A 13,055-nucleotide genomic window follows, 5' to 3' on the forward strand; every position below is an offset into this window, starting at 1 on the left:
GCCAGTGCTCTTAATCTCTGAGCCATCTCACCAGCCCCACAAAATTCTTTTTTTTTTTTTTTTTTTTTTGGGTCGTTGTTGTTGATTTGTTTTTGTTTTTTTGAGATAGGGTTTCTCTGTGTAGCCCTGGCTGTCCTGAAACTTGCTCTGTAGACCAGGTCATAGACCAGGCTGGCCTCGAACTCACAGAGATCTGTCTACCTCTGCCTCCCGAGTACTGGGATTAAAGGCATGTGTCACCACTGCCTAGCTAGAAACAAAATTCTAACAATCATTTTTTAAATACCTAGACAAAATTATTTTTGTAAGTTTTTGTGTGTGAATGATCAGTTTTTAATAATTCCCTCCCCAGGAATATTAACACTAATCCAAAACAGTTGAGAGTTAAGTGATACTAATCACTCTTTAGAAGATTGTAACCAACTCAGAAAGGATTCATTTATCCTTTAAAGGTGTACTGTCTCCTCTCTTTCTCTCCTTCCTTCATTTTAAAGAAATATATTTACTTGTGCCTGTGCGCATGCACAAGTATACACACACACACACACACACACACACACACACACACACACACACGCCATTCATGTATATATGTATATGTATATGTATAGCCATGGCACTTGTGTGGAGATCAGAGGACAACTTGCAGGAATCAGTTCTTTCTTCCACCAGATGGGTTATGAGGAACAAACTCAGGTCATCAGGCTTAGCAGCAAGTTCCTTTATCAGCCGTGCCTTTACTCCAGCCCCAGGCTTCTAGTTTTGTTTTGTTTTTTAATTTAATTTTTTTAAGCTTCTTAAAAATACACCTTTAGGGCTGGAGAGATGGCTCAGAGGTTAAGAGCACCGACTGCTCTTCCAGAGGTCCTGAGTTCAATTCCCAGCACCCACATGGCGGCTCACAACCATCTGTAATGAGACCTGGCGCCCTCTTCTGTATACATAAATAAATAAATCGTAAAAAAAAAAAAAAAAAAAAAAATACATCTTTAACTAGGTCATGTGGGTTCTCATCATTCTCAGAACCAATTAGTACTGTTTGTTGATGTGAGTCAGCATGTGACTTAAACTTTGCTAATGCACTGAGGTACCCAAGAGTCTTGCCATATAGCAAGTGCACACATTGGTTGAATGAAAGATGAGTGGTTCCCATGGATTTGCTGTGGAGTAACGGGATGCAGGGTTAGCTTCAGATAACCAATTTGTAACTGTGCATTTTCATGTGTGCATCTTCTATTCAGATATCTGCACTTGTCCTAAGAGCTCAAGCTTCCGAGGTCTTACTTGAAGAGTTACAACAGAGCTTTTCTCAAGCAAAGAGGGACGTTCAAGAACAGATGGTAAGTCAGTGTTTGAAGTATATGTCATATGCTACCTTTTTTTTCTTTCTCGAAATTATCTTTAATGTGACTATTACCCTGTTCAAAGTAGCTACTGTTGTATACTCCAGGGCCTAAAGAACATTTGTGATGGTGAAATGCTGTACAGACATCGTTTCTTCTAAGCAGAGCTCCTCATCCTGCCCCATTTCATCTTTTGCTTTTTTGACTTGGGTAACCTAAACAGAGTAAATTTTGATAAACCAGTATTTAATTTTCAGTTTAGAATACAAGTTAAAAACAATAGAGATAATTGTCATCTCCAGCTCACACAGCTTTTGAATACTTAACATTTTCCTGGACAGCTTATTAACTTCCCAGAATTTACATATTTGCTGTAGCTCTGGAGACCTTTCAGGAGGCTGTTAGATGTGAGGGATGGAAGCAGAGCTTCATGAGCAGTGGCCACCGGGAACCTTTGTGCCCTATGTGGTAGCAGGTATGCCTCTGTAACCACATTCAAGGATAGGGACTAATTGGTGTGTACACAGATGTGCTGATCTCTGGAAATCATTGGCCAGCGAGCTTGGGTTAATGAGAGACCCTGTCTTCAAAATTTAGGTGGAATTAAGGTCGAGAGTGATTAAGGAAAACACTCAATGTTGACCTCTGAACTCTACATATATGCTGTGTCACAAGCATGTGAATCACATACATTGTACACACACACACACACACACACACACACACACACACACACACACACACACAGGTGGTCCTTTATTGCTACTCTAACATGGCCACATTGGGAAGAACAAAGAGGCCAAGTGACACCTTCCCCCAAGTCCATCTTCATGCTCCTAACAAGAGGGTTGAATCTCAGTTGATGGCAAGAGATGTGCACAGATAGCTAAGCCATTTCTGTCAAGCTGTGGCCACCTATCATTGTCTCTGCTTGTGTCTTACCTTAAGGCAGTCTGACAAGTCAGAACTGTGTGGAATCTGTTTCTGGATGAGCTTTCTCCGGCTGGTACCAGGGTGGGTTTGTTTCTTTCTCCCAGCATGAGGCTGCTAGAGAAATTCCATTTCCTTGGGGTGCAGTGTCTCATGAGTCTGATGGTCAAAGGGAGGGTCATGTGTGTCTTGTAGAATGCTTGCTAGGCTAGGTACAGATTGAGAGTGATATAAGGCACAATCAACTAGTCTCAAGAAAATAAAGCCATGTTTAACCAAAGTTTGTACATGACCTGCCTGCCTTTGGGATTCGGCTTGCTCATCAGCCACCTTGGAAGATATTCTTTAACTCTCTGGCTGACTTCTTCCTCCTACTTACGTGTTCCTTCATTCTTGTAATGTTCACTAAGCAGCTTTTGTTATAGCACCATGTCATACTGAGGGTAGTTTTGGCTTTAACTAAACTTTTCTATCACAAGCTTCTCTAGGGAATGTATCTTTGTCTCTGGATTCTTGATGGGCAGAAAAATGCCTACTTTCCAGTAGTGGGTGATAAACAAAGGTAGCCTGAGTGAGTGATCTGCATGCATGTATATTAATTTGTAACAAATGACTTGATATTAAAAATCAGCAGAAAACTGGGCATGGTGACATCACTGGGAAAGCAGAAGCAGGTAGATCTCTGAGTTCAAGGCCAGCCTCATTTACATAGTGGGTTCCAGGCCAGCTAGGGCACAGATCCTCTTTATTGGGTGGCTGTGAGGGAGTGTTGTAGAGGCTTGAGACAGGATTTTATGTTGCTTAGGCTGGCCTTTAATTTCTATCCACCTGAGGCTTGCTTGATCTCTGGGTCTTAAGCCTGGCCTCCTGGGTGGTGGGATCATGGGCATACACACCACCAAATGAAACCTGAGATCCTTTTGAAGAGTTGCGGCCTGGGGCTGCCCAGCTGTTCACTTGATCCTGGACTCATTGTATGTGCAGTGGGTGTAAGGGAAGTTGGAGATCCTGCCTTTTCCATTCTTCTGGGGAATACTTGTTCTGTTTGGTACAGGTCTTGCTCGTGTCAGCCAATCCACTGAGCCATAGAATCTGGTTACACTGTGTCCTGGGAGACAAGAAACTGAATATTTTTGAATTGCTGGTAGGAACAGCAAAAAATGAGTTCCTATAATTGTCTCATTGTCTGGCTCTTGCTGAATATATAGAAAGGCTGCAATAAAGAACAGGGTGGGGGGCTGGTGGAGAATGAGATGCTCTGCTTGACCTTAATATAATACTTGGAAGTACTGTAAACATGGAAGCCAAGAATGGACTCCACAAAGTTGTTCTCTGGTCTCCACACACATGCTATGTCACACACGCTATGTCACACACAGGTTCACATCACAATAAATAAATGAATAAAATATTAGTTATGAGCTGTGTGTGTGTTTTTAGAAGTCTTACATTGTTTTATAACATACTCCCCCATCATCAAATGTCATTTTATTTGGCCTTGTTTTTCTCTGATGGTTGTTACTAAACTAGAATTACCTTCCTAGCTGTGATTAGCATCTGTTTCTGTTTTAGGCGGTGCTGATGCAGTCCCGTGAACAGGTTTCAGAAGAGCTGGTGAGGTTACAGAAAGACAATGACAGCCTCCAGGGAAAGCATAGCTTACATGTATCATTACAGCTAGCAGAAAACTTCATTCTCCCAGATACTGTGGAGGTAATGTATTTGTGACATCATCAAAAACATACAAAAAGTGTACTTTTTGAAATGGGTATAAGTTCCTTAAAAAACAAACACCAAACTTTATTGATAAATTTCTTATGCCCGACAGTTCCACCTTTAAAAATGTAATTCATCTTATAGCATGGTGATAGGTAAATGTCAGTTTTAAACCTTGTTTTGTCTTTGTCTCTGAAATATCGTCTGAGTATGTAGTGCAGTTCCAGCCTCAAACTCAAGATCCTGCCTCTGTCTCCCCAGTGCTGCGATTGCAGATGTGTGCTGCCACATCCCGTCATTTTAGAACATTTCCATCACTGCAGAAGGAAACCTCACTCAGGGCTGGAGAGATGGCTCAGTGATTAAGAGCGTTTGCTGCTCTTTAGAGGACCTGGGTTTGATTTGTCTATATGTCCAGTCCTAGGGTATCAGACACCTGGGTTTGAGTTGTCTATATGTCCAGTCCCAGGGTATCAGACACCTCTGGCCTCTGTAGGCACCACTTATGTGTGTACTGGCATACATGTAAGGAGAAACCCCATACACATTTAAAACAAACAAAAAAACAACAAAACAAAACAAAACCCAATCAAACAAACATTCCTCCTTACCCTTTAGGGATTGCTTCTATTCCCTTTATCCCCAGTCTAGAGAACTAATGATCTGCCTCTGTCTGTAAATGTCTCCTTAGACTTTTGTATTTGCTTTGGCTTCTTTCATTTAGCATGTTTTCAAGATTCTTCCATGTTGTAGCAAATATTGACCTTTAATTACTTTTTATGGCTGAATAATAATACTGCATTGTATAGATGTTTTGTTTAATCATCTGTTGGTGGATATTTAAGTCATTACCAGTTGTGAATATGCATGTAAAGGACATGTTTTCATTTCTCCTGAATATATACCTAATAGTATAGAGTTGCTGTATCATATGAGAACTTGGATAATTTTGGTAATATGTGTGGAACTACCCAATTGTTTTATTTCTTGAATTAGTATATGTCAGTTATACAACAGTGGGTTTTTATTGTGACATTTTCATACATGCCTATAATATACATTGATCATGTTTTGTCCTATTCCATCTCTTTTTTTTTTTTCTTTTTTCGGTTTTTCAAGATAGGGTTTCTCTTGTGTAGCTTTGCGCTTTTCCTGGAACTCACTTGGTAGCCCAGGCTGGCCTCGAACTCACAGAGATCCGCCTGGCTCTGCCTCCCGAGTGCTGGGATTAAAGGTGCGCGCCACCACCGCCTGGCCCCTATTCCATCTCTTATCCCCACTTATACTGGTCTTTCTCTTCTTCCCAAATAGTCTTCTTTCTTTCTTCATAACTTAAAAACAATCTAGATTCTGCCTAGGAGAGACAACATTCAGTATTTGTTTTTCTGAGTCTAGCTTATTTTCCTTACTGTGATGATCTTCATTTCCATCCGTTTCCTTTATATAACATAATTTTACACTTTCTTGTGTAGACTGACACATTTTATTTATTTGTTGAATACCTGTGATAAAAGCTTGCTAAGAGTAATAGTGCAGCAGTAAACATGGGCTATTCTAGTGATCGCTGGATTTGGTCCTCAGGGGTACACCTAGGAACAGCACAGATGGATTATTTGGTAGTTCTGTTTTGGGTGGCCTTTACTGTGTAGCCCTGGCTAGCCTAGAACTCACTATATAGACCAGGATGGCCTTGAATTCACAGAGATTCTCCTGCCTCTGCCTTCTGAGTGATGGGATTAAGGCCTATGTCACTATGCCTAGCCTAAATTTATTTGTTTGTTTTGAAAAAGGGTTTCTCTCTGTAACTGCCCTGGCAGGCTGGCCTGGAATTCACAGAGATCCGCCTGCCTCTGCCTCCTGAGTATTGGGATCAAAGGCGTGTGCTGTGAATACCACCTACCCAGTCTAAGTTTGTTTTTTGAAGAACCTCTGTATTGTAATGTTCACAGTGGTTGAACATTCTTACCCAAATGGTTTTAAAGGTCTTGTTTTTCCTTTTATCCATGTCAACATTTACTGGTTTATTAGTATTGCTTTTATTGATTTATTTTTTTGGAGACAGGGTTTCTCTGTGTAGCCTTAGCTGTCCTGGAACTGGCTTTGTTGACTACAATGGTCTTGAACTCAGAGATCTGCCAGCCTCTGGCTGTGCTGGTGTTAAAGACGTGCACCACCAAGCCCAGCTTGTTTACATTGTTTATGATACCCTTCTCATTGAGGTGGGATGGAATCTCAGTCTAGTTTTTGTATTTCCTTGATGACTAAGGGTGTTGAACATTTTTTTTTTCATGCATTTGCTTGTCACTTATACTTCTTTGGAGAATAGTCTGTTCAATTTGTTGATTCAGTTATTTTTTTTTAAGTGCTGATTTTATCTGTGTGTGTGTTCTTTATATAACTGTCTGTGTATAAATCTTACAAGAGTTACTTTTTCATTGCTTTGGCAAATTGCCTAACAAAAGCAGTTTGTTGGGGTTGGGGACTTAGCTCAGTGGTAGAACACTTGCCTAGCAAGCGCAAGGCCCTCGGTTCGGTCCTCAGCTCTGGGGGGGGGGGCAGTTTGTTTATGGGAGGGCAGCTTTACTCCAGTTGCAGTCCCTCATGTCCATGAGGCAGCTGGTCATAGTGCCTCCTCAGTCAGAAAGCAGAAAGAAGGTAGGAAGTAGAGCTGGTTCAGAAACCTCAAAACTTAGCCCAAGCACCCAATTTTTTCCATGTTGATGACTAACTATTCAGACACACAGCTTTTGGGGGCATTTTACATTCACACCGCAACATTTCTCCCCTGTGTAGCTTGTCTCTTTACTCTCTGTCTGCTGCTTTTCTGGAATAGCCCTTTAGTTTCGTGCAGTCTCATTGTCTGCACGAAAATTCTGCAAGTATAGAATTCTGTCATCTGCAGATAGGGATAATTTGACTTCCATTTTATTTATCTATCTTGCTTTATTGCTGGGTAAGAATTAAGCACTATGATGAGTAAAAGTGGAGAGAGTGGATACCCTTGTCTCATTCATGATGTTATAGTAAATGCTTTTAAGGTTTTTTTTTTCATTTAATATAAATTGGCTTATAGTTTATTGTATAAAACCTTTAGAATGTTAAAATATGATCATTTTGTTTGAGTGTACATGTTTATTTGTAAGTCATGTGCACATGTGGAGGACAGAGGTAACTGCCTTAGTCTCTAGAGCTTTTGAGACAGGATCACTCACTGAACCTGGAGCCCGTCAATTTGGTTAGACAGTTTGGCCAGTGAGCCATGAGGACCCTCCTGTATCAGCTTCCCTAGCACTAGGATCACAAGCCTTTCCCGCCAAACCTTGCTTTTAGCTGAGTGCTGGGATCCAGATGCAGGTCCTCATGCTGTGTAGCGTATGTTTTACTAACTGGGCAGTCTTTCCAACCCTGTAGTCCTAGTTTATACAGGGTGTTTATTGTAAAAGTGTGTTGAATTTTTTTAAAAGCTCTTTCTGCAGCTATTGAATGGTCATGTGATTTTTATTTTTGGTTCTCTTCATGTGCTATATTATATCTTATTGATTTGCACATGTTGTTGAATAATCTTCATCATTGTTGAATTTGATTTGTTTATATTTATTTTTATGTATATAGGTGTTTTGCTTGTGTGTATGTCTGTGCACCATGGAAGCTTCAAGAAGGTGTCAGAGCCCCTGAGACTAGAATTAAGGACAGTTTTGAACCACCATGTGGGTTCTGGGAATCAAACCTGGATTCTTTGGAAGAGCAGCCAGGGCTGTTACTGCTGAGCCATCTTTCCAGCCCCAAAAAGGATCTTTTTTTTTTTTTTTTTTTTTTTGGTTTTTTGAAGCAGGGTTTCTCTGTGTAGCTTTGTGCCTTTCCTGAATCTCACTCTGTAGACCAGGCTGGCCTCGAACTCACAGAGATCCACCTGCCTCTTGCCTCCCGAGTGCTGGGATTAAAGGTGTGTGCCACCGACGCCCAGGAACTCTTTTATTTATTTTTATTGTGTATGAGTGTTTTGCCTGAATGTATGTATCTATCACATGCATGGCTGGTGCCTTCAGAAGTCAGAAGAGGGTGTCAGATTCCCTGGACTGGAGTTACTAGGTTGTAAACTACCACATTGGCATTAGGAATCAAACTCTAGTTCTTTACAAGAGCAATAAGTGCTCTTAACCACTTAGCCAACTTTCTAGCCATTTGTATTTTATTGAGGATTTTTACAGTTGTGTATCAAAGTAATTGGTCTATAGTTTTTTGGTTTCTGGTTTTTGTTTTTTTTTTTTTTTTTTGAGACAGGGTTTCTCTGTGTAGATTTGGTGCCTGTCCTGGATCTCGCTTTGTAGACCAGGCTGGCCTGGAACTCACAGAGATCTGCCTGCCTCTGCCTCCCCAGTGCTGGGATTAAAGATGTGCTTCCCGCCATCCCCTGGCTTCTTATTTCTCTTTTCAAAGAACAGATTCTATTAATTGATCTTTTATATTTCCTTTTAGTCTCTGTTTCATTAATTTCTACCTTGATCATTTCTTTGTATTTCTTTGTATCTATTAATCGGGTTGGCTTGTTCTTGTTTCTTAGGCCTTAAAGTGTGCTGTTAGGTTATTTATTTGAGATCTTTCTGATTATTTAATATAGATACTCAGCTGTGAGTTTCCCTCTTAGCATTGCCTTTGCTGTATCCAAAAGGTTTTGTTAAGTTTTATGTCCATGTTGATTGACTCTAGGAATTTAAAATTTCATCTGATTTCTAAAAGGGCCATTCAGAAATATATTTCTCACTTCCCGTTTTTTGTATAGTTTTCATGGTTTCTCTTACTGTTGATTTCTAATTTATTCTATTACAAACTGTTTCAGATTCTTTAAATTGATATATTTCATTAGTCTAAAATGTGATCTATTAGGCCAGTGAGATGGCCCAGTGGGTAAAAGTGCTAGTCTCACTTGGTGCATGCCTTTAATATGAGCACTTAGGACATGTGAGTTCCAGCCTAGCCTGGTCCATAGTGAGTTCCAGGCCAGCCAGGGCTACATAATGAGATCTTGCCTGGGGGTGGGGAGTGGAGTGCTTGTCTCCAAGACTGATGACCAGAGTTCAGTTCCTGGATCTCAAGGTAGAAGAAGACAGTTGACCCATGAAAGCTGTCCTCTGACCTCCATACGCACACCACACACACACACACACACACACACACACACACACACACACACACACACACACACATAACAACTTTATTTTTAAACATCTATTTTAGAGAAAGTTCCATGGGCTGCTGAGAAGAATGTTCTTAGCCTCTGAGCCATCTCTCCAGCCCCCTTTGGCCACTTTTGGCTTAAAATCTGCTTTGTCAAATGAATGTAGTTGGGATTAAAGGTGTGTGCGCCACCATGTCTGGTACTTTGGTTTTAAAATATGGCTTTGGGGCTGGAGAGATGGCTCAGCCGTTAAAGGCTAGGCTCACAACCAAAAATATAAAATATGGCTTTGCTGGATTTGTAATTTTGGTTGGAATTTATTTGAAATATATTAGCCCCGTTCTCCTGGCTTCTATGTTTTCTGTTGAGAGGTCTTCTTCTGAGAGGTCTGCTGTTACTCCACTAGGTTTGTCTTGTCAGTTGGCACTTCCCTCATGAGGGGCCTGGGCCTGGCCTGGAGCCGTAGACTGTTTCTTTTCTCTGCTCTACCTTTCATTTCCTCATGCTCGTTCATTGTCCTGTCCTTCTGGATTGGTGACGTCCTTTTTCCTCTGGAATATGGCTGTCACTTGATACCCTCTCATCCCCCAGCTCGATGGAAGAAGATTCTGGGGCACCATTTTACACCAGAAGAACCATTAAACTTTTGTTTTTTACCTCTGGAACTTGGGAGGCAGAGGCAGGTGGATCTCTGTGTGTTTGGGGCCAGCCTGGGCTACATAGTGAGACTCTGTCTTTAAACTCTGCCCCCGTTTTCTTTTCCCAGTGGCAGGGCATCTGACTGAGATTTCATCCTTGCTAGCATGGTTGGTTACTTCACTTTCAGATTATGATCATTCTAGTGGACATGAAATGGTATCTCATTGTGGCTTCAGTTTGCATTTCTCTAATTCTGGTGCCATGAAGTATCTTCTCATTTACTAATGTGTGATTTCTATATCTTCCCTGGAGAAATTCCCAGATCCTTTGCTCATTTTAAAACTGGATTATTTGTCTTACTGACTTGTGTGAGTTCTTCAGATGTTCTAACCAACCCATGGTTTGCAGGAATTTTCTTCCGATCTCTGGGCTGTCTTTTTAATTTTTTTTAGTTGGATTATTTGAGGCACATTTTTTTTTTAAAAAAAAAAACATTTTGAAGTCCAAGTTTGTATTTTTTTTTTCTTCTTTTGCTTGTATTTTTGGTGTTGGACTCCACTGCCGAAGTTCAAGGTCTGGGCTTTTGTCATGGAGGACCAAATGTAGAACAAGCCATATGCTTAAGTTCACCAGGTTGGTTCTTTGTGATGCTTGCTTTTGGGTAGAATGTAAAGCTATGTCATACTCACTGTCTTTCTGTCTGTCAAGGTGATATTATTTTTTTTTTGCCACTTTTATTATTCTGTGGTATGGAAATTACTTTCTTAACTCTAAGCATTATAACTATGCATTTTTAAATCTTTCAACATTAAAAAAATATTTTTTGTTAGGCTTAGAATCCTCAAACTCAGTGCTGCCTAATAAAGGTAAGATTTCTTAGAACAAGTTTCAAAACAAAATAAGAGAATCTTATTTTCCAGGTCTTTTTCTTCCTCCCCCTCCCCTCAGGGTTTCTCTAGTTGTCCTGGAACTTGCTCTGTAGACCAGGCTGGCCTCAAACTTTGATGTGCCTGCTTCTGTGTCCCAAGTGCTGGGATTAAAGGCATGTGCTACACACCTGGCTTTGTTTTCTTCTTTTTTTTAAAAAAAAAAGAAAGAAAGAAAATCTGGGCTGGTGAGAAGCCTAGGTGCCTGCTGCCAAGTCTGCTGGAGTCCCTAGGACTCACATGTTGGAAGGAGAACACCCCCTCACACATGCCGTATGCCAGGGCCTGTAAACTCACTCACGTGTGCAGACGTAAAACAGTGAGTGAAAATTGTTATTGTTTGAAATTATTTAAAAATTAAATGTGAGCTGGTTACAGTGATTTGGCCCTTTAATCCCAACACTTGGAATGCTGGGACAGGAGGATTGCTGTGTGTTTGAAATGCTAGTGCTACATAGTAAGTTCTAGTCTCTGTCTCAATGCATTATAAATTCATCGTTTTATAAGTTTCTTGTAGTCCTGTCTTTCCTTAAATCCTATCAGATTTAAGTTCTACCTATTTTTTTTTCTATGTACATATTAACATTACTATTAGTGGTTTGTTGTTGTTTTACTTTTAAAGATACAGTTGTTTATCATGCCCTCCACTGCTCACAGCTGTGGTCTAGCCTAGGCCTGCACTCTGGTGAAAGCTCTAGATCCTTTCTTAACTGGTAATTACTGATACAGAAGGCTTGGGGAACTCATGCCTTAGCCGTGAGCTTTAAATAACTTCACCACCACCTTCACCTTTGGTAAAACTTTCCTTTTGGGTTGGAAAAAGTTCTGTTCTCTAGAGAATTTTTATTCCTAGATTTAAAAGCTATCTAAGATGAGCATGGTGTTGCTTTCCTGCAATCCCAACACTCTAGAGACTATGGTAAGAGTTCATGAATTTGAAGCCAGATGGGCTATGTAGGGAGTCCAGGCCAGCCTGGGCAGCTTAGGTAAGCCCCGTCCCAAAACCTAGATGCATGTGAGTCATTAGAGAGCTGTTTGGGAATGTTAATTTGGGTTTGCTTGAGGAAATGATTAAATTTCCAGATTTAAAATTTTTGGGAAAAGAAGCCAGATATGATGGCATATGCGTGTAATTCCAGCACTTGGGAGGCAAAGGCAGGTAGAGCTTTATGAGTTTGATGCCAGCCTCTCTCAACAAAACAAAAATGGTGGTGGGGGCATATAAGCTTGTCACCTTAGAAAGCCTTTCTTTGTGAGGTCAGTGGGTCATTACTTACTGACACAGTACTTTGCCTAAGAAGATTTTCAGTGAGCGTTTGAATGTGTGAATAGGTAAGTAAATGTATTTCATCCTGCATTTACACTTGTTCCTGGGTGTTTCTCTTTTTATCTTCTTGAAGGTATTCTTCCTAGTGAATTTTGTGTGGAAAGTTATGTAACTTTTTATTTTTTCTGCTCATAAAAGAGCTTTGAGGGGAAAATGTAGTTCACAACACAACTTTTTTGGTCGTGTTGGATGTGTTTGCAAAACACTATGTGGTCATTGAAATTTACAGTCAAAATATTTTAATCATGTGAAACATAAATCTTCAGCTTCTCTCACCTTCACAAATCCAGCAACCTCTTGTGTGCTGAATGCAGGTGCTCCGGGAACTGGTGTTAAAATATCGTGAGAACATCATTCATGTGCGGACTGCAGCAGACCACATGGAAGAGAAGCTGAAGGCCGAAATACTTTTCCTGAAAGAGCAGATTCAAGCAGAACAGTGTTTAAAGGAAAACCTTGAAGAGACTCTACAGCTGGAAATAGAAAACTGCAAGGAGGAAATAGGTGAGAAAAAACTGTCACTTGGGGACTGGGGAATGTAGCTTTGTTGGTATAGTGCTTGCCTGGATACAGGAAAATCAGAAGTTCAAGGCTAGCCAAAACTACAGGAGACTATCTTATAAAGCAAGCTAACAAACAAAAAGCGATTCATCAGTAAATAACACTGAGAATAATGTCTGACCATGGACGTAGAGAGCACTTGTATAGGAAAGAACACCTGTCCTAGGTGTTCAGATGGACAGTAACTGTGAACTCGCCCTGCCCCTCAATCCTCTGTCCTTTTTTGAATTCTGATGGTAATGCAGCCAAAGGCCACTGGGTATCAGGGTCCCACGGGCAGCATTTCCTTACAGAACTTCCTTGCTAACAGCATTGCTTTCCTACAGTTAGGTGTGGACACTTGGTAGAAATTTAGGTTACCATACAGTGTGCATGTGTAGTTGGCCTTTCCCTGAGCCTAGTTATAGTATCAGTTCTCTGGTACAGTTTGAGAGAGA

General features: G+C 40.7%; 1 protein-coding gene across 6 annotated transcripts in view; it reads left to right on the top strand.

Moving 5' to 3' along the window:
- Nucleotides 1-13,055, top strand: part of Rabep1 (rabaptin, RAB GTPase binding effector protein 1) — a 97,840-nt gene that overhangs the window by 77,808 nt on the left and 6,977 nt on the right. For all 6 annotated transcript variants that reach the window (XM_076542777.1, XM_076542779.1, XM_076542778.1 and 3 more), the window contains 3 exons: nt 1,242-1,340; nt 3,846-3,986; nt 12,372-12,561. In XM_076542777.1, the coding sequence (XP_076398892.1) occupies nt 1,242-1,340; nt 3,846-3,986; nt 12,372-12,561 (430 nt within the window). The remainder of the gene's footprint in view (nt 1-1,241; nt 1,341-3,845; nt 3,987-12,371; nt 12,562-13,055) is intronic.

The sequence above is a fragment of the Peromyscus maniculatus genome, chromosome 8, assembly GCF_049852395.1.
Source record: "Peromyscus maniculatus bairdii isolate BWxNUB_F1_BW_parent chromosome 8, HU_Pman_BW_mat_3.1, whole genome shotgun sequence".
NCBI classification, from domain to species: Eukaryota; Metazoa; Chordata; class Mammalia; order Rodentia; family Cricetidae; genus Peromyscus; species Peromyscus maniculatus.